General features: G+C 44.1%; 1 protein-coding gene and 1 non-coding gene across 2 annotated transcripts in view; both read left to right on the forward strand.

Moving 5' to 3' along the window:
* Window positions 1-234: 234 nt before the first annotated feature.
* The window catches only part of rapgef4a (Rap guanine nucleotide exchange factor 4a), a 52808-nt gene continuing 31691 nt past the window's right edge, over window positions 235-21351 (forward strand). Inside the window, exons 1-4 of the mRNA XM_064976020.1 lie at window positions 235-320; window positions 4045-4187; window positions 4282-4370; window positions 6846-6992. Of these exons, the coding sequence (XP_064832092.1) occupies window positions 238-320; window positions 4045-4187; window positions 4282-4370; window positions 6846-6992 (462 nt within the window). The 5' untranslated portion in view covers window positions 235-237. The remainder of the gene's footprint in view (window positions 321-4044; window positions 4188-4281; window positions 4371-6845; window positions 6993-21351) is intronic.
* On the forward strand, window positions 21078-21132 carry LOC135547794 (U7 small nuclear RNA). The gene has a single exon (XR_010456743.1). It is a non-coding gene; the product is annotated as a U7 small nuclear RNA (small nuclear RNA).

The following is a 21351-nucleotide window of genomic DNA, read 5'->3' on the forward strand; positions in this document are numbered from 1 at the left end:
GGGAAACTTGCCAGCTTTACAGTTGTAACTCGTAGGCTAAAAACGATCCTATAAATTGTTTTCAGAATATAATGCCGCGTCTCCCAACCATCATTAACTTTCCACTCAAGTAACGTATTGCGTGAAAAGGGATCACAAAAAGGCGTCAAATGCAACGATGCATTTGAAGAGCAGGAGGGATAAGGGAATAGACCAATAAAAAGAGCTGCTGATGCAAGTCTTCCTTTCACCGGGTCTATGATCTCTCCGAAAATGGTAGCAGCGCACACCTCTGGTCATTCCTCTGCCTCTGCAGATTGGATTATTTGCCTTGATAAAAGGTAATTCCACATTTCTTTCAAATGTATTTTGAAACCAACTTCATACTTTTCACACTACGCTGTGTTTTCGTCTGAATTTGGAGATGACTCCTACGTTTTAGGCATTTCCTTCCAATGGGACCAGTGTAGCCTATTTACTTGCCTCACAGAAGCAGGTTATCCTCCGCAATGCTCTCTTTTTAGGCTACCATATGTTGTCTAACGGGTGAATTTGATACAGTGAATACTGCTAGGTTTATGCCTTTATAATATGCCTTCATAAATATGCCATATGAAACACTGCTCTAGCCTACGTATGTTTATATTCTAGATACAGACAATTTCTAAACACGATATGAACTGATTCAGAGCGTGGATTTGCCAACATTCCTAATTAACATATAATACTACTAACTGATGATTCTGAAAGTAATAGTAGGCTACGCTCTTTAATTAGGAGATCGTTTACATCAAATGTCACGAGAAGATGGACAAGAACCAGTGATGTATTTACAAAACACACTGCTATGCTATGGTCCCCCACTGTGGGTGCACCCCATGCGGTCTATTGAGTGACTATGGTGTACCACTGTGTAAATTATTAGATGGAAATATCAGTCATTGAGTGTTGAATGTTCATCCTCTATTTATGACTGACAGATACAGAACTCCCCATGATGGTCACGAGTTGGAAACCAAGGGATGATCCTTCTAGAAATCAATGTTGCTCTATTCCTGCTTCTACTGCACTGAGCTTCATGCAGAATATAACCTTAGGTCAGAAATACTCTACACTGACTTATTTGATTCTTATTGTCCAGTGACAATTTGTAAACACAAGTGAATACTTCTTGGATTATATGTGCTTTCTAACAGCAAATAGAAAGGGCATGTGTTGAATCACTAAAGACATCTATTAGGTGATACAGGTGGGAGGTTGTGGTCGTTTCACTGTTGATTGCTTTAGTCTAGAGCTTTAAACGTGCCATTCTAGCTTTGCCCCCGAGGAGCATGATGCAACGTTACCTGTCTGGAAAATAACGTGTAACACAGGGAGGAGATGATGCGGGGGCTGACATGGTTTATTCCCGGGGGTTCTCTGGGCCCTCTGCTCTAAATACGGAGCTGTGGATAAGGCTGCAGGAGAAAGGAAAGAAAGAGGCTCCAATGCTCCAGAAAACCTCCTTCTCTACACACACACACACACACACACACACACACACACACACACACACACACACACACACACACACACACACACACACACACACAGAGACAGAGAGACAGAGAGACAGAGAGACAGAGAGACAGAGAGAGACACATAGACACAGAGACAGAGAGACAGAGAGACAGAGAGACAGAGAGACAGAGAGAGAGAGAACCATTCTAAGGGCAGGTTCAAAGTGCATTAGCCACACGGCCATCACGGCTTGCCAGATGTGTTTACACAATACATGTCCCTTTGTCACTGTAGAGAGTACTAGGCACTTTAGGCAGTGCAGCTTAAATGAGTTGCTTTTGGTGTTGCTCATTATCCCCTGCCGGCAAACATGACTTGCCATATGATGTAGACATTTGACATTTACAGTACAGACTTTTGATTTGACTTTGGTTGGTTGTGTCACTTTCCCCACCAAATGTTAAGTGCAAATACAATGTGAATGTCTAAATGTAGAATTTCATATGCACATTGTTATACTCGGTCTTGCATTAAACACAACAGGTATCAAAGGGCCTATACCAGCTACCAAGACAGTTGGTTGTCTCTCAAATATGTATTATCCCATAGTCGGCTAGTAAGGTACAGAACAAGCAGCTATAATATGCCACGAGGAAAATGTTTAACTCACATGATGCAATTTGGGGCTTAAAATATTGATTGCCGGTGTGTAGGAAGGGAACGACAGGAAATAGGAATAGCTGAATATGCAGCTGTGTCCCTCACATTTAGGAAGTATCTTCCCAAATCTGCGTCCAGTCATGTTGTTACACTTTATCAGTATTGGGAAGTTATCACACCGCTAGGGAGTTGAAAGTGTGCCAGAAAAATTATATATTTTTCCCGCACTTTACCCCCAGGCTATAGGTCAGTGAAATATGTTGTATTTTATATATATACACATTACCTGTGGCAAGTAATTCAACAGTGTAATGTGAAAGTAAGATAGTGGATCCAATGCGGTCTTGTGAGGGGGTGCGAAGAATCAGGTGCAAAATGGTGGTATTTATTTACAGGGGCAGAAGGGGAGCTGGATCCATTAATATTTACAAGACGTTGACAAACACTGACAAATAGACAGATAATTGAAAAATAACAGATAATTTACTGGCTTCTAAGGCAGAGTGCCTATAATTTTGACAGTCAATAATTTCTTACACCACTGAGGCTGAGAGCGCTGGGACAACATGTCACTCCAGCCCAAGCTCTCCTGAAATAAGCACGGTGTCTCTTCCACGAGATGGTTGAGCTAACGTAGGCTAATGCGATGAGCATGAGGTTGTAAGTAACAAGAACATTTCCCAGGACATAGACATATCTGATATTGTCAGAAAGCTTAAATTCTTGTTAATCTAACTGCACTGACCAATTTACAATAGCAATTACAGTGAAATAATACCATGCGATTGTTTGAGGAGAGTGCACAATTTTTTACATGAAAAGTTATTACCAAACAAATTAGGCACATTTGAACATAAATACAATGGTTCATTGGATCAGTCTAGAACATTAGACATACACTGCTGTCAAAATCTACATTGCACCTGCGCTGGAATAATACATATTGGCCATTCTCGTGCATTTCAAAGATGGTACAAAAAAATACAAAAGAATGGTTGTTTTTATCTTTGTATTATCTTTTACCAGATCTATTGTGTTATATTCTACTACATTCCTTTCAAATAGTACCAAGACTATGCATATCCTTGCTTCAGGGCCTGAGCTACAGGCAGTTAGATTTGGGTATGTAATTTTAGGCGAAAATGGGAAAAAAGGGGCTAATCCTTAAGAGGTTTTAAGGAACAAAATATTAAGACTACAGATTATCGTATGGGACAATATACAAACGTTTTTGAGAAAGATAATTTGTAAGATGCAATTTTATTGAGTAAATGTATTTATTGGTTTCTTTTCATTTTGATAAGAGATGAAAATGCAATGAATTGAAGGTTATTTGTTGATGTAAAAATCTAAATTTAACGATTTTAAGGTTGTTAAATTTAGAGTGGGATCGCAAGACATTCTGGGGGGGGAAAAATAGGGTCCTCAGAAATTCTGTCAGGAAGAAAATGGAGCCCCCAGAAATTATGTCGGGAGAAATGGGGTCCCTGCTGAAAAAGTTTGAATGCCACTGACATAGAACATTCTTTCTGGATAACTATGTGGTCTGGGTCGGCATGTGCTCTCCAAATCAGTACACAAACAATCCGCTGTGGTGAGTAAGCTACAAGTCGTCGATTTTATTTAACTTTAAAGTTTAAATTCGAATAAACAACGTTAACAACTTTTGTATAAAATAGTTTGACATGTTAAGCGATAGAAGTAAGTTTGAATACGTAACATAAACAACCATTTTGCAAACATTTTCAATCTGTTTTTGACTCTAATTGAGGGGATATGAATGAAGCTGAATGTCTGACGGGTGGGTGCTCTCCAGGGAGAATTGTCACAAACAATTATTTTCCTAATTCTCTAACGTTGTGCAGAATAACTGACCAATAGGATATGTCCTCTCCATCTATCTAGACCTGCTGAACGCTCTAGGGAAGATGTGGACATCATCCTGACCAGGCTGAAATGTGTGAAGGCCTTTGAGCGGTTCCACCCTAGCCTTCTACAGCAGATATGCCTGTGTGGATTCTACGAATGTCTAGAGAAGGGTATCACATGTAAGTTTTGGCTTCATGTTCAAAAGACCTGTATGCTAAAACAAGGCTCTAGAATATGAGAATCTGTTCTCACCTCGTGTATTTTGTTTTACAGTATACCGTCAAGGAGATATTGGTACCAGCTGGTATGCTGTCATCTCTGGCTCACTTGATGTCAAAGTGTCAGAGACAGCAAATCATCAGGTATATTGGGAGGGGGTTATGGTGGAGTTCAAACCAGATGGTGCATTTCCTCCACCTGCTGGATTAGGGTTTGGTGGAGACTGGAACTAGGTTTTTGTTGTTTATATTCGAGACTTTAAACCACAGGTGGTTAGGAATAATATTAAAGATGCACTATGCAGAAATCCCTTTGCCATTTCCTTGCAAAAAAATGGAATAGTTCACCCCATTTCTGTTTATTTGACAAAACACGCATGTATAGCGTAGATAATCATTGTATCTAAACCGCTGTGACAAACAATATATTTTACATAACCTCAAATATTATATTTTCAGTTGTTTAAAGCTGGTGTACAAAACCAAAAATAAAAGACTCAAAAACAAAACTTACGAATGTGACCCATAGAAATAGTGCACATAGAACAGATCTACCGCATCTTAGACTTTCTTTCAATGAGAATGACAGATCTAGAACTCACATTTTTATGTGCATTTGGCCGGGTCGCCCAAAAAGTTACATATTACTGCTTTAAAGCTTTGAGGATATCCTCGTCAGACTGTTGGGAGGAGGAGTTGATAGAGTAGCACAGTATTAGTCATAACAACCTAGCGGTCAAACAGGGAAATTGTTCCAATCGTTTTTCCACCATTCATTTTTCCCATTTCCCTCCCAAAATGAAATGCTAATTGGCTATCATAAAGAACTACAAATACCATTATTTTCTGCATGAGACTGCCGAATCAAGGCAAAGGCTCGAATCTTGGATTAACTGTCTAATGTTAGCTAAATGGAGTAACAAACAAATTTGATACATTTATTTGTGAACTGTCTTGTGCAAGTTTTCAATTGACACAATACCGTTTAGCAAAGGGGTTAGCTAGTGATGACATGCAGGAGCTTGCAGGGATTTATAGTCTTGTATGATGTCTAAATTCATGCTCATTAGCATTTTCGAATCGGAGAGTAAATAGAGCCAAATATATTGATAAAAGTCAACTTGTCTGTGAGAGATTTACAAGGTTATCAAATCTTTACGCCAGGGTTAGCCTACACGAAACACAGCCCTTATTGTTTGACCTGTATGTTTTATGGGTATTTTGACACTTCCAATATGGGGCTCTATTGCTCTTTGCCGAGGGGGTGACCACCGGGAGATTTTTTTTGTAGAACTACTGAGGTCACTTCTGGTCACTTTAAAAAAAAAGTGTAATTATGTTGACACCATCGGAAATATAACTGATGTGCGCCACAGCACTATAGGTGGCTGTGCACTTGTGTCTCTCATTCGTGCCGCTGCTCGCTCTTTTGCTACAAATATAAGTTGTGATCTTCACTCTGATCTTAAAGGGACAGTGGGAGATTTTGATTTACCCAAAGTCAGTGTAGTTTGAAGGAAGTTGAGAGTAGTTTTGCAAGCCATTGACTGGAATTCTACAGGAACAGCTATCATGCTGCTGCTAAATTAATATAGGGGAAACACTGCCTTTAATGAAAAGCGATATACTTTATTGAGTAGATGTTAAAAAACAGTAGATGGCATGAAAAATAGCAAATGAACAAGATTGCAAAATGAAACGGCAGATTGAAATGACCTCCCTTACTGTGAATTACTTTTCTGTGTAATATAAATCACTACCCTGTATTGTATTCAATCCATTCCTTGGTTCCAAAATAAATTGTACTATAGCAACAGTTAATATTTATGCATACAATCATTAAATACCAAATGAGATATATCAGAGGTGTGTCCACTTTCCTACAATCAATACATGATTAATATTCCTTATGGTTTGCCTGTAGTGTTGCAAAATTCCTTGAAGTTTCAATAAATTCTCAGGTTTTCCCTAATTTCCGGTTGGAAGATTCCCGGAATCAGAAGTTAAAAACCAGGAAATACGGAATCCTCCAACCAGGATTTCTGTGAAACCAGGGAATTTATTGAAAGTTCCCAGAATTTTGCAACCCTAATTGCCTGACATGGGAGAAAATATTTTCAATACCTTCGATTCTATTAGTTAGTTGGTCTCCTCTCACGTCAAAGGATGAACTGCACTGTAACATGTGCATGAGGAGATCAAGATGTACATTAACCCTGGAGCTCATCTGAAGAGCCAACTAGAAAGGGCACTCTTCTTCACAGTGATTTGTATCTTCTGAGATTGGTAACCTTGGGGACACCAGGAGTCTTTTCCTATAATTACCAGCTCCCCATGTGCTCTAGTCTGCCTGGCGGCCCTCTGTAGATTGGAGTGATTTTAGAAGCCCTCTGTCTAATGCAAGTGTTCAGATCTGCTAGATTGCGTCCCACCTTTGGGAGTGATCTGATCACTGCCAAAGCCAGCATTTTCAGTCCCATTTTTTTAAGGCAAGGCCCATTTTTAAGGGGATTAAAAACATTTGATTAGCATAGTCCCCCTACCTCCGCCCTGTCTCTTCCTCTTTTGAAAACGACGAGGAACCATCCAAGCAGAGATCATTTTCAGTGTCTCTTGTAGGATGCTGTCACAATCTGCACTCTGGGTATTGGGACAGCATTTGGGGAGTCGATCCTGGATAACACCCCTCGGCACGCCACCATTGTCACCCGGGAATTCAGTGAACTCCTCCGCATCGACCAGAGGGAGTTCAAGTCTCTGTGGGAGGTAAGCACCTCAGCATTACGCCTTACCTTTGTGGATTCAGCTTTCAATACACCATCCAGTATGACTCACCTCAGATAGTGGCTGTAGCAAAGGAGGCTCCTGAGGGGAGGACAGCTCATAATAATGGCCGCAACGGAGCGAATGGAATGGCATCAAACACATGGTACCATTCCACTTATTCCACTACAGCCATTTACCACGAGCCTGTCCTCCCCAATTACGGTGCCACCAACCTCCTGTGGGCTGTAACTATCTGGTAACTATCTGTATCAGTGGACTGATGATACCCACACTGGAAATAATGAGGCTTTGTGGGAGTTCTTGGATTTTCTTTGATATCTGCAAAATAAGCGTGCAGGGATGGTGATTTAATGCAATTTACATTCTTTGAGGTGTGTCACTGAGGCAGTGGATTTTAAGTTGTGTTTATACAATGTGTTTACATCACGTGAGGAGGACATGAAAATGCAAAGCAGGTTATATATACCACAAGAAATATCCTTTTTGTAATATGTTAATTGGGATGGTATTTCTCTTCTTGAAACATCTGTTTGAAGTTCCATTGTGAGGCAGTATCATTTAGATATTTTGACCACTAGGGGGAAGTGCAGTGTTATTGACAATCGGTGCACTTCCTGTTGTGTGTGGGCTCACCGATCTCCATGATATGTTTTACAATTGTGGTTAGACCGCTGGCGTCATCACCATCATTTAAGCGGTCATCTAGAGCCATTCTTCCCTTGAATAATTAGTGTAGGAATAATAGTTTACCGCTGGGTAGATTTTTCTCCCCATATCTATGACAGATGGATCCTTGTGCTCAGGTCACAAGTATTTCCATGGGGATTTGTTTTGGAAGAGCAGTGTTGATGTTTGTATGTCTGTCAGTGTCACCCATGTTGGTTTAAGACTAAAGGAGTAGAGCTTGTCATTACCAGGTTAGAAAATGATATCCCTTGCCAAATTGTCCCTCCCTGCTGCCCTGAGGAGCTCCCCTCTCCCCTATCCCTCCACCCACTCAGCCGTACAGGAAGGCACGAGTGAGCGAGTTGGCCAGGATAGGAGGTGCCACGCTGTCCAAAGGCCCCTGTCTGTCCTGGTGGAGCCACTACACTGGCTTCCTTTCCTCTGAGAGCGGAGGGCAGGCAAGGGGGGGGGGGTTGTTAGTTTTAAAGCTATGGACTCTACGTCACTCACTGGTCCTTCACACTGGAATCTGAGCCCAGTTTGAATGTATGCTGTGGACAACCACGTGGAAATACTACACGTCTCTAGTCAGAGGATGAGCTCTTCTGAGAGGTCGGTCTGAGGTGAGCCGCTCTTGGGTGGGGGGGGGGGGGGGGAGGCTTTTAGCTGCCAGACAGGAGCACCATCATTGTACATTTGCTCATGCTTCATTGATGGAACATGTGTTTGTCCTGTCTTAAGATAATACTTTGTGCCCACGGTCGTGGTTAGCTTTTTAGAGCGGGGATAAGAGGAGTACTGAGTGGTATAATGGCCTTCTATATTGGGGCTTTCCGTTGGATTTGTTGATGGGTTTCAGCTCAGAACCTTGGATGATTGTGTAGTTATGTCCAGCGACTCCTTTTCAAACGATGCAACAGCAACGATTCAACAATAACATACATTAGTGTCGAGAGAAGCGTCTGCATTTCCCTCACTATGAGGTAAGTGTTTAGTGCCTCATTGACGTGCTCCTATTTCATTACTAACACAGCCAAATCATTGGAGAGACTGTAGCAACTCACAGCCCATTGCTTAATTGCTGTCAATAGTGCTCAGTGAAAGCAATCTCTTGCCCCTGCCACTCTAGCCAATGCCCATGACGGCCATTTGGTTCCGCGAAACATCACTCCATTGTGGCATTGTTGCTTGCCGTGCTGCGTTAGCTTTGTCACACAAGCTGTGGGTGACTCAACTGCTATCAAAAGTGAACCCTGTGAACGTGCCCCTCGACAAGCTTTAGATGAATGATGGCGTTAGCGTGTCTCGATTGTGACTTTGGGTTGTGTACTGGGCATGCCCGTCACTCAGTGTTTTGCTCACGATCACCGGATTTCGTTGATCCCTTTCAATTCTTTTGAGAATCTCCTCTTTGCTCAGCGTCAAGGTGCTAGACACAACGTGCGATAGGACTATTTAGCCATGCTGGTGCTCACCTGTGGAGCCTTGGTTTGAGACGGTCCAGGGGTGCCCATTTATTTCTGTCAGACGTGCCGCAATGCAGAAAGTGCCCCTGATATCCTGTTACTAGCAGCAGAGGGCTTTCGAAATTCTTCATTTTCTCAAATGTTTATTCCCTGCCTGTTTACGATACATCACTTGTACTGGGCCGTAGTTGATTGTAAATGCAACCTAACTCCCTGCGGCATAGACAACTTCACCTTGTGTGTTTTTCTGATTGAGTCAAACGCAAAGCTAATTAAAGGCAAATGATCTCCCTCAGGCCATGACTACAGTAGTATTCAACCATGTATGTGTTGTATATCATTATTTGTCTGAAAAATCAAAGAGTAGTCGTTGCCTTAGTAGCTCCTTTGGGAGTTGATTGAGCACAGACCGATCTGTGAGCGAGAGGTCACGTTGAGGTGATGCTGAACGGAGTCGTCCGAGCCCCAGGTACATCCCCTGAAGATTTTTTAGGTTGAGGGAGACCTTGATACACGCTCACACACAAGCTCACACACACACACACACACACACACACACACACACACACACACACACACACACACACACACACACACACACACACACACACACACACACACACACACACACACACACACACACACACACACACACACACACACACACCACAGACCTCCACCCACACAGATCTGAGAAGTGAGCAGAAAGCCTTTGGCTCAATACTCCTACAGAGTGGTGGCAGACTGAGAACAGCTCAACACTTCTTCAGAGTGGTGGCAGACTGAGAACAGCTCAACATTCCTGCAGAGTGGTGGCAGACTGAGAACAGCTCAACATTCCTGCAGAGTGGTGGCAGACTGAGAACAGCTCAACACTCCTACAGAGTGGTGGCAGACTGAGAACAGCTCAACATTCCTGCAGAGTGGTGGCAGACTGAGAACAGCTCAACACTCCTACAGAGTGGTGGCAGACTGAGAACAGCTCAACATTCCTGCAGAGTGGTGGCAGACTGAGAACAGCTCAACACCTACAGAGTGGTGGCAGACTGAGAACAGCTCAACACCTACAGAGTGGTGGCAGACTGAGAACAGCTCAACAATCCTTCAGAGTGGTGGCAGACTGAGAACAGCTCAACACCTACAGAGTGGTGGCAGACTGAGAACAGCTCAACATCTACAGAGTGGTGGCAGACTGAGAACAGCTCAACACTCCTTCAGAGTGGTGGCAGACTGAGAACAGCTCAACAATCCTTCAGAGTGGTGGCAGACTGAGAACAACTCAACAATCCTGCAGAGTGGTGGCAGACTGAGAACAGCTCAACACTCCTGCAGAGTGGTGGCAGACTGAGAACAGCTCAACACTCCTTCAGAGTGGTGGCAAACTGAGAACAGCTCAACACCTACAGAGTGGTGGCAGACAGAACAGCTCAACACCTATAGAGTGGTGGCAGACTGAGAACAGCACTGCCTGTATGAACTGGGAATGATTCTTTAGTCATGGCTGCCATGTTAAGTGTTCAGAACATATTCTTCATCCAGTCTCTGCCTTCTCACTTCAAAGCATCATGAAAAAAAACAAATGTCCAGACAGTACGTGTATATTCACTGATGGCCTTTGCTCCACGTTTGCTCCCAGTTTTGTGGCTTGCTGAAGTGAATGGGACACAAACTGTTTGTGATTATGGTGTGATATACTGTCGCACTCAGCTTGACTTTGACTGTGGCGGAGCCACAGAAATACCTCTGGAACATGCCCTGTTCATTGCTCTCTATTCCCCTGACCCCGCCTTCAACAACAATATCAACTGTCACGTCTACACTCTTAGAAAATGTGTTCCAAAAGGGTTCTTCAGCTGTCCCAATAGGAGAAACCAACCCTAAAAAAAGGTTCCACCTGGAACCAAAAATGGTTCTTCAAAAGGGTTCTCCTATGGAGAATGTGCTGTCTACAACCTAAGAGTGTATCAGGCATGGCTCCCGCTCTGCACATATCAGAGTCTGACTTATGTTATTGAGGCAGGCGGTGTGCTTGTTTGTTTGACAGAGAAGACATGGGCTGGGCTCTTCACACACAGGAAAACTGGCTGTGGCTCCAATGACCTGATCATCAACTTCCCATACACTTTTCCTGATTCCACCGGCCACTGAGATTGGAACAACACAATTGTGATTTGTGCTTTGCTTTTCCCCACTCTTCTTATTTTCTTGCACGACAGCACAATCTGTATCGGTAGCTTAGAGCCAGTCTATCGCTGTCTGTTCCATGTCCTTGATGCACATAGGAATGATTTTCATACCCAGGATTTTATTTGTCGCCCAATTTTCTGTTATATTACACACTGTATATCTGTGCTGCAGGTTAGTGGAGAGACAGTGTTCAAAGGCGGGCGACCACCTGGGGGCTCAGTTTCTTGCAGGGCAGGCAGAGTGGGAGGTTCCTGGTAGAGAGCCAGACGCGACCCCCAGGATGGAGCACAGGGGTCTCACTGCTCCTTCTGACGATGGACGGCTCTCGCTGGAGTCTCACGTGCGCATTTTTCCACACCTCCTCCGCCTGCCGGAACCACTCATCTATCGCAGGAGCCACGGTCTGGTCAGGGGCCCACGGGGCCAGGGCTGGCCGGAAACCCAAAACACACTGGAAGGGGGTCAACCCAGTGGAGGAGTGATGTAGGAAGAAAACATGCACACTCACCCTGCCGGTCCTGACAGTGACTCCTCAGGAACCTCCCCAGCTACCGATTCATCCTCTCCACCTGTCCGTTAGACTGAGGCCTATACCCGGAAGGGAGGCTAACCGTGACCCCGAGCTTCTTCAAGAAGGCCCTCCATACTTGGGATATGAATTGGGAGCCACAGTCCGAAACGATGTCCTCCGGGAGGCCATAATACCAGAAGACCTGTTGGAAGAGTGCCTCAGCGACCTGGAGAGCAGTGGGAAGACAGGAAGGCAGGAAGAGGGATTTATCGACATGTCTTGGATAATCTATCCATGATGAATGGTCAAACCATCAGAAGGGTGAAGATCAGTAACAATGTCAATGGATAGATGGGACCGAGGTCGCTGAGGTACGGGAAGCGGCAGTAGCTTCCCTGCTGGAGCATTCCCGGTGGGACTTGGTTTGAGTACACACAGAACAGGACTTGACGTACCATGTAACATCCTGCACCAAAGTGGGCCACCAGTATTTCTCAGTGATGGAATGGATGGTGTGAGAAATACCTGGATGTCCTGCGACGACAGCTGTGTGCGCCCATGTCAGCAGCTGACCCCTTATCCCTGTGGGAACGTAGATGTGCGCGGGAGGACAATTCTGTGGGGTGCGGGCTCCCTCTCTAGAGCCTGGAGGATGTCCACATCTACCATTATGGGTGCCCTCTGGACAAGAGCCTCTCCCAAATTGTAGATATGGGACAGGGCATTGGCCTTGATGTTCTTAGAACCTGGGCGATAGTTGAACCTGGTGAAAAAGAAAAAAGAACCTGGCTTGGAGCGGATTCAGTCTCCTCGCTGTCCGTGTGTACTCAAGGTTTTGATGGTCGGTGAGGATGATGAATGGTTCCTTGACACCCTCCAGCCAGTGTCTCCACTCCTCTAATGCCAACTTCACCGCCAAGAGCTTCCGATTGCCGACGTCGTAATTTCTCTCTGCGGTGGATATTTCTCTGGACAAGAAAGCACAAGGATACAATTTTAGGGTGTCCCCCTGTCTTTGTGACAAAACTGCCCCCACATCCACCTCCGATGCGTCTACCTCAACCACAAAAGGTAGTGTGGGATCTGCGTATTTTAGTGAGGGGGCGGAGGTGAAACGCCCCTTGAGGAGACGAAAGGCCTCGTCAGCTACTGGAGACCAAAACAACCTACGAGGCCCACCCTTGAGGAGGGAGGTTAGAGGGGTGGTGACGGCGCTGAAGTTCCTGCCTGATGAAGCGGTGGGGTAAAATTTGGCAAATCCCAAAACACGTTGTAATCCCTTGATGGTGGTTGGGACTGGCCATGACCTTACCGCATCTACCTTCTTGTCCTCCATCCTCACTCCCCGATTTGGTAGTCCAAGAAGGAGATAGCCCTGTGGTGGAATTGGTACTTCTCCGCCTTGACGAACAGGTGGTTAGCCAAGAGGCGTTCCAGGACTGCTCAACGTGAGTGATGTGATCTTCCAGGTTGGTCGAGAAGATCAGGATGTCATCGATGTACACAATCACCTGACGTCCGAGCATGTCCCTGAACACCTTGTTGACAAATGCCTAGAACCCTGACGGAGCATTGGCTAAGCCAAAGGGCATAACCAAATACTCATATTGACCAGACATCGTGCATAGTCACTTTAACTATACATTCATGTACATACTACCTCAATTGGGCCGACCAACCAGTGCTCCCGCGCATTGGCTAACCGGGCTATCTGCATTGTGTCCCACCACCCGCCAACCCCTCTTTTTATGCTATTGCTACTCTCTATTCATCATATATGCATAGTCACTTTAACCATATATACTTGTACATACTACCTCAATCAGCATGACTAACCGGTGTCTTTATGTAGCCTCGCCACTTCTATAGCCTCGCTACTGTATATAGCCTGTCTTTTTACTGTTGTTTTATTTCTTTACCTACCTATTGTTCACCTAATACCTTTTTTGTACTATTGGTTAGAGCCTGTAAGTAAGCATTTCACTGTACCTGTTCTATTCAGCGCACGAGACAAATAAACTTTGATTTGATTTGAACAACGCCTTCCACTCATCCCCCTCCCAGAAGCAAATTAGATTGTAGGCACTGTGGGGGCGATGAGGAGGGAGCGCGGGTCTTGGAGAATACCTCCCTTAGATCCTGATATTCCTCCGGGATGTTGGGCTGGAGGGCAACCACAGGACTCTCAACCGACGTGGAACGACAGGGGACAGGAAAGAAGGTCTTCCGGAATTCAGGTGACCAGTCGGTGATTCTCATCCTCGACCATGAGATGGTAGGGTTATGGCGCTGAAGCCAAGGTAGGCCGAGGATGATCTTGTGAACTGGTGCACTGGTGATGAAGGCAATGTTTTTCTGGTGATTGGGCTCCACAGTGAGGATGGGTGGTTTGGTGATGTGTGTGATGGGTCCGGATCCTAGAGGCCAACAGTCGCGACCTTGAACCGTAAATGGAGAGGAGAACAGGTAAGTAGTAATATTGAGAGAGGAGGCAAGGGTCTGATCAACAAAGTTCCCCGCGGCGCCAGAATCCACTAAAGCTGTCGACACAGGGCATGAGGGACAGTCAGCCAGAGTGATGGGTACTAAAAAGAGTCTAACAGGAAGAACAGTAGATGGAATACTCACTCCTGGTCCAGGGGATGTAACATCACGCGACCGTCCCTCTGCTCTAGTGGATCACAGATTCTGAAGTAACAGACACCACTGGTGCTTGTGCTCTCCCTGGCCACAGTGCAAACAGAGCCTCAGCTGGATCCGTCTGCGTCATTCCGCCGCGGGAAGGCGTGTGACCCCTACCGCCATGGGTTCAGGCTCTGATCCCGAACACTCGGCGAAGGAGGGAGAGAAGCGATGGAGATGCCGACGCGCCCAGAGGAGGTTATCCTCTCGCGCAGACCTCTTCTAAATAACGTGCTCAGCGCCGGCTCATTCCAGCCACTGGAAGCTGATATTGTCCGGGAGGTAAGCACATACTCAGCAGCCGTCTGATTCCCCTGCTGGAGCTGAAGCAGACGCTTACCTCCCTCTCTGCCCTCTGCGGGAGGATTGAAAATACATTTAAACAGAGCCATGAACCCCTCATAAGACTCAAGCTCCTTCTCTCCTCTCTCCCAGACGGCCCATTCTAAGGCCCGCCCAGTCAGCAGAGAAATAACCGTGGCAACCTTAGTCCTCTCGGTGGTGGGGGCTCCCATCTGACGTGTGAAATAGAGGGAGCACTGAAGAAGGAAGCCACGGCATTTGGATGGTGTCCCGTCATATTTCTCCGGGAGGGATAGACGGGCATTGCTGACCTGAGCGGGTTGCTGGATGGGCTGGTGTGCTGACTCGTTGGGTAGACTGGCTCTAGAATGTCCTCCGCTGTTGAGACGTTGTAGACTGCGGAGAACATTTTCCATGGCTGTCCCCAGTTGAGCCAGCTTATCATGGTGTTGACGAAGAAGGTCACCTTGTTCATTGATCGTCTGGGAGATGTCCGGTTGTCCTGCTGCTTCCATATTTTGAGTTGGTATTCTGTAATGATGTGGCAGTGAGTCAGAAGCAGGTGAAACGTTTTAATAAAACAACAAAACCCAGAACACGACACTAACATAAGGCAGTACGCCGATAAACAAGAACAATACCAACCTGGTGAGTGAACATGTGAGAGGGACATGTAAAGGGGAGGAATTAAGGAAGGTAATGGAGTCCAGGTGTGAATCATGATGATTCACAGGTGCACGTAATGGTGAGTGCCAGGTGTGCGTAATGATGAATCCCAGGACCCGTGGTTAGTATACTGGCGACGTCGTACGCTGGAGGGGAGGAGCAGGAGCAGACGTGACAGATTGTAAATATGTTACTACCTAACAATATTGTCAAAAACACTTATTGGATGCCGTGTGGCTGTTGGTTACAAGGCCAGAACAGAGATAAAAGCTGCATACCTGTGTGGCTGTAATCAGTAGAAAGGTCAAAGATAAGATTCCATCTGCCCACTGTCCTTGATGTAATGCAGAGAGGCTAAGTAGTAGAACCAGGGGTACTGAATGTACGGAACGTTTCGGGGTCAGAACTCACGAAATAGAGGAGAAAGGATTCAGGGCCTTAAATAATGCTCCTTGTATGCCACCCTGCCACCCCTGGATAATAGGAGAACAAGAGCGATTCCTGAGTCCAAAAAGCTATTACTGCGGTTGGCTTTCTGCTTTGCTCTGGATGTAACGTCCTTTAATACCCTGCTGCAGGCCCAGTGTGCCTGGACAATACCATACTGTCCGATCAGTTTAGTTTCAACTGTAGCTTTGAACATGCAATTTTGAATAATTCGTCAATTTCACGAATGCCCTGCGTGCGAAATGGCAAGTTGGGTGCTGTAAATGTAATATGCCTTCATTAACCATTGGTACGTTGGAATTTAGACATCACTCTCGACAAGAGAGATGCACAGTTGTTGCATACAAAGTGGATGAACCACAGCATATAAAACAACAATTCCAATGTAAATATAAAATAATGAAATCTTCAAGTTGAGCAGGTGTCAAATTGAAGGATAACTGCATGAAAGGTTACTATGATCAGTGTTCCAGTCTTATGTGTTCACATTTCAAGGTTAGATGGCACTTAGGGTACACATCTGTATTTTCTGTGTAAGTACGACTTTAAAATCGGTTAAATAATCGAGTAAAGCTCCCGTTTGTCACTGCCTTTTGGGACCACGTGAGCAAGTTACAGTAGAACTGTGTCTGCGCTGCGTGTGCGTAGTGTACTGTAGCTGTGTGGCGCTGCGATGGACCGAGCGTCCACTCAGGAGCGCATGATGATTGGAGGAGTAGAGTAATCGCCTAGCAACTGCTGCGTGGGGGAAGTAAGCTGGCAGGCAGGGAAGCAGGGAGGGAGGGAGGCACTCTGCTGGTCAAAGGGAGGCTGGGCTCAACTCACTCTGCTCTGCTCTGAGAGAGGGATGGAGGCTGGAGCACCAGGACTGGACCACACTAACAACCAGGGGATGTGGGGGGGGGTTTAGACCAGTTACTGACACAGGGACTTTAAAAGGTGGAGTCTATTACTGGGACTGTGGAAGAAGGGAATCGTGTCTTTAAGATAACTATACAGTAACAGTTGTCTGCACATGGGACAGTGTGAACACTTTTAGGTGAGTCTTGCTTTATCAAGCGTCTGTGTAATGCTAATGTGGGGCTTAAAAATGGGATGATATTCTATACGTTAACACATTGTAATACATAATTTGACAACATTTTAATTATGTCTTATCATTTGTACAGAAACGTATCACAAGGATAATGTGCATAACTATAATGTTTTGGATACTTGAAATGTCTCTGTTTGGTGAGAACCTAAAGCTGAAGAACTGAACTGAAACTCTTGGGAGGGGCTTCCCCGAATTCTTTTCTAAGGAGCCTGAAGTCTGCCAGTCAGTAGAAGGTATGTACTAGTTTATAAAACGTCTTGAGAGCAGGCAGCAGTTTGTATTATGCATGTTATGTAATCTGACGTGAATTATTCAACATACAAGTGTGCATCCATGCATAATGATGCGCAGAGTGCCAAATGTACTCATGACCTGTGAATTTAGTAATGTGACATGTTATATTTTTGTGTTTCTGAACCTTGATTTTAAGATCCACTATTGGATCCATAGCGTTCATTTAGAATTTATTCTGTATAATTTGAACAAATGCATAGTCATTTTTTAAGCATTATAGTATTTTAACGCATGTATTTATAGAAAAAATTAACATAGACAAGCCATAAGGGTTGGAGAGGTGAAGTGGATCATGTGTGTGTGTTTGTGAACAACAGTGCGCATCAGTTTGTCAGAGTGGATGTGGCAGATCAGATAGTAGTTTCCCAGACCTCCCACTTCTCCCCCCAGAGGGAAAGCACATGAGAATTGACACATCTGTCATTGCAGACTCCATTGATAAAGCCTTTGTTTGTATGGAGGGTTAAGTGATGGTTATGGCGAGTCACAGAGTTATAGTTTCACTCCTCTTATGAGTGTATTATCACATAGATATGGGGCTTTTTGGGTCTGTGTTTATACTTGACATGTCACTATTTAATTGCATAAAATAGTTTTTGCACAATATGATACGGAGTCATTTTTTTTCTGTAATCTGGGTTGGATTCACTCCTCCACAGTAATTTGCGTTCCCTTCTCCCAGACTCAAATCCCAGGTAACTAACTACTTGATCTGGTTCGATCATGTCCTCCTATTCAGAGAACAGCTGTGTTGTTTCCTGTGTATGCCTTTAATTCCTTTCATTAACTCAAAGTAAATCCACTCGAACAATGTTTCTAATCATAACCTCCTAAGCCTACTGCTCTGATGGGATCACAAAACGGTTTCATTATTTGGAGGAAGACTAAGATTAGTTTTTCTGAGTTAAATCAGGCAAAGAGCATTTTGACTATTAAACCTTGGTTTTGGCTGTTGCCTTGTCGTAAAACGGTCTTTAAGGATTTCTGGACAGGGATTGCCTCCAAAGACTGCATTTACTTTGAATGGTGAACGCTAATCCTGTTGACTGCTTTGTTGGAGGTTAAACTGGATTCTGGATTAGACATCAGTGACAGACCCTTCTATAGTTCGACTACAGGATTATCTGAACGAACAGCGGAGACGGAATGCAATATGGAGTTTTATTAAATAGTTTGGGGTATGGCCTCGTTTCCAATGAATGCTCCTCGGAGCCAGATGCTGATGACAGGTAGCCCTTTGCTGGGCAGCTGGCATCAAAACCCCCCGCTGGGGGAAAGGAGTTCCAATGAGGGGGCTTAAGGTTGTTATAGCTGGTGGTGGTGGTGGGGAGGAAGATGGTCGTCAACAACTGTTGCTAAAAAAAACAGCAAGAGAGAGAACAATGGTATGTTGACATATAAATATACCCCAAGATATATGCCCATTGGTTGAGAGGAAGGTGATAATTGCAAGAGTGAGCCCATGCAGTAGATTGAACAGCAATGATCGTGCCGTGCTTAGAGGTCTATTGGAAAATAGGTGAATGACCTTCCACACATGGCTAATAGGAAAGAAGAGAAGAAGCAAGATGCTATTCATTCCCACTATGCCCATATAATAGGAAAATACGTGATTGAGGTTGTGCTTACTTGATGAAGTTAAACGAGCTTTCAGAGCGGCCTTCCTGATTGAGCTTTCGTAAACGACATTACCCCAACATGACAGTCCTATTTGCATCGACGAAAGTCATATTTAACGTGAAAACCATTTAGCATCTTGAAATTCTTATCATCTGCTGAACCTTGCACCTCGTGTCTGACACTGTGGGAGGTGGGATGGATAGGTTTTTGCATGTGATTCATGCAAACCTTTGACCCCTATCTCCTCAATCTGATATAGCCTAAATACAGTAGTGCTCCTAATGTACAGCAGAAAGCCTCTTTCAGTGAAGTAATACAGTAGAGCAGGCTAGGTAATCTGACACGGTGATTAGGACACTTCCTTTGATGCCGTGGTAGGTGTGTCAGCCAGGCCGTCAATGAAGCTCTGTTGGCCTGTCATGTCCTGTTGCATCAAATCTTTGATGGTTGGCTTGTTGTGTAGTGGCACATACTTTCATATGAATAATGTGGTTTATCTATCTGCTGTGAATGAGGCTTGCGGTTTTGACCGGCATGATGTAATGTTGAAAGGTGCACAACTTTACCAGTAGTTCAGTTGTTTTGAACTGGAATGGTCTCGTTTAACTGGACCAACCATTATGTGAAACCATTACCCGCAACAGACAGAGCTGATCATAGTGTTTTTCCAACCCAGATCATTCTGCAGTAGTTGGTATGTGAAAAATGAATTGATACTGTCCATGTAATCCTCTGTGAGTTGAAATAATGGAGGCTAATTTGAGAGATCATTCTAATGGATATTGCAGTTGTGAAGAGCTCTTTGTAATTACAGAGCTGGATCTCTGTTGATGGAATTTGGTCTATCTAATAAAATGAAGGGGTTAGAGTTACAAGAAAATAGGGAAATGGGCGAGAGTCAATTGCATTGTCGGGAACAGTCTATTTTTCAGTTGGTCCACAACTCCTACTGTGTTACTGTAAGATGAGCTGAGATAGAGTGTCTAAAGGCTTTCTTCCATACGCTTCGGTTCGGCTGGCGCCTAGCCAAACTCGGCTAGGGCAACAGATAGAGCGTGCTTGCAGACTCCCTTAAAAGACATTCGCTTGAAAAATGAGAACAAAAACAGCGACAATGGTTTTGTTTATCCACGGTAGCCACTTCCTCACAATAGTCAGAACCAATCTAAGATAACTCAGGAAAGTTATCATGACTTTTTAGCCGCAAAAGTGTACACCTAAGTATTTGGATGCAGTATTTCTCAAGTGAAAAAATGTGCATGAAAATGAGTTGCTGAATGACAACAAACACTTTATTGAAGAATCACTACTGTTGACCAATGACCGATGTAGGGGTGTAGACTTCGGCTACCGAAATTCGGCCTGCCTCGAAAACAACCTGTGTGCACTACCAGCTGGAAAAAAACCTTGCCGAAGACTAAAACGATCAAAATGTTGTCATTATACAGTATATGCTGAAACTGTAACAAACTGTTTCGGATGGGAAGCATGCAGATGCCTTTAGTGAGCTGATGAATACATTTTCTACCCACTGTTTTCATAGATGAAGAGCAATCAAATATACCATACATTATATTTGATGTTGTATCTATATTCCTTTTGTCAGGAGAGCATATTTTATAAATCATTGATCTTGTATTTGATTGTTCCTCATCAGTATTGCTAAAAGCTTCCTGTAGAAGCAAGTGCAGTAGGTCACAGGGGGAGAGTGTCGCTTTGTGTAAATGTAGTGTTTTCTGACACGCCTCCCACATAACAAAATACTACAGTTTACTATAGAATACTACAGTTCTTACTGTAGAATTCTGTAGTAAACTGTAATATACTATACTACACACTGTAGTATCTCTCAATCATGTGTAGTATTTTGTAAATACACTACAGTCCGCAACAACACTTTTCTTAACGATAGTAAATACTACAGTATTTAATTTGTGTGTAGTACACCCTGCCCATTCCCCTCCTCCATATCCCAATTTGTGCCACCCGTAAGTGAGAAATCTACGATATATCTACGAACGGAGAGTATAGACCATATATTGTGTTCCCTATGGTTATAGAAAATAGCAGAAGCTCTGAACTCTCCGTTCAGAACCCAGTCCTACCTACAGTAGCCACAGGTTATGGAACATTTGCTCTTTTAGTATTTCTCCAGTAGGTTTCCTCACAGAGAAAGCCCCCCACTTCTATGTCAAAGACAATAAAACAAAAAACACATTAATAAATACTACAGTAATGTCCCCAAAAACACTACAGTAAATACTACATTGTAAATTGGGTGGTTCGAGCCCAGAATGCTGGTTGGCTAAAAGCCGTGGTATATCAAGGGTAATACAAACGTATTTATTTTTACTGCTCTAATAAAGTTGGTAACCAGTTTATAATATCAATAAGGTACTT

This window comes from Oncorhynchus masou, chromosome 10 (genome assembly GCF_036934945.1).
Source record: "Oncorhynchus masou masou isolate Uvic2021 chromosome 10, UVic_Omas_1.1, whole genome shotgun sequence".
NCBI lineage: Eukaryota > Metazoa > Chordata > Actinopteri > Salmoniformes > Salmonidae > Oncorhynchus > Oncorhynchus masou.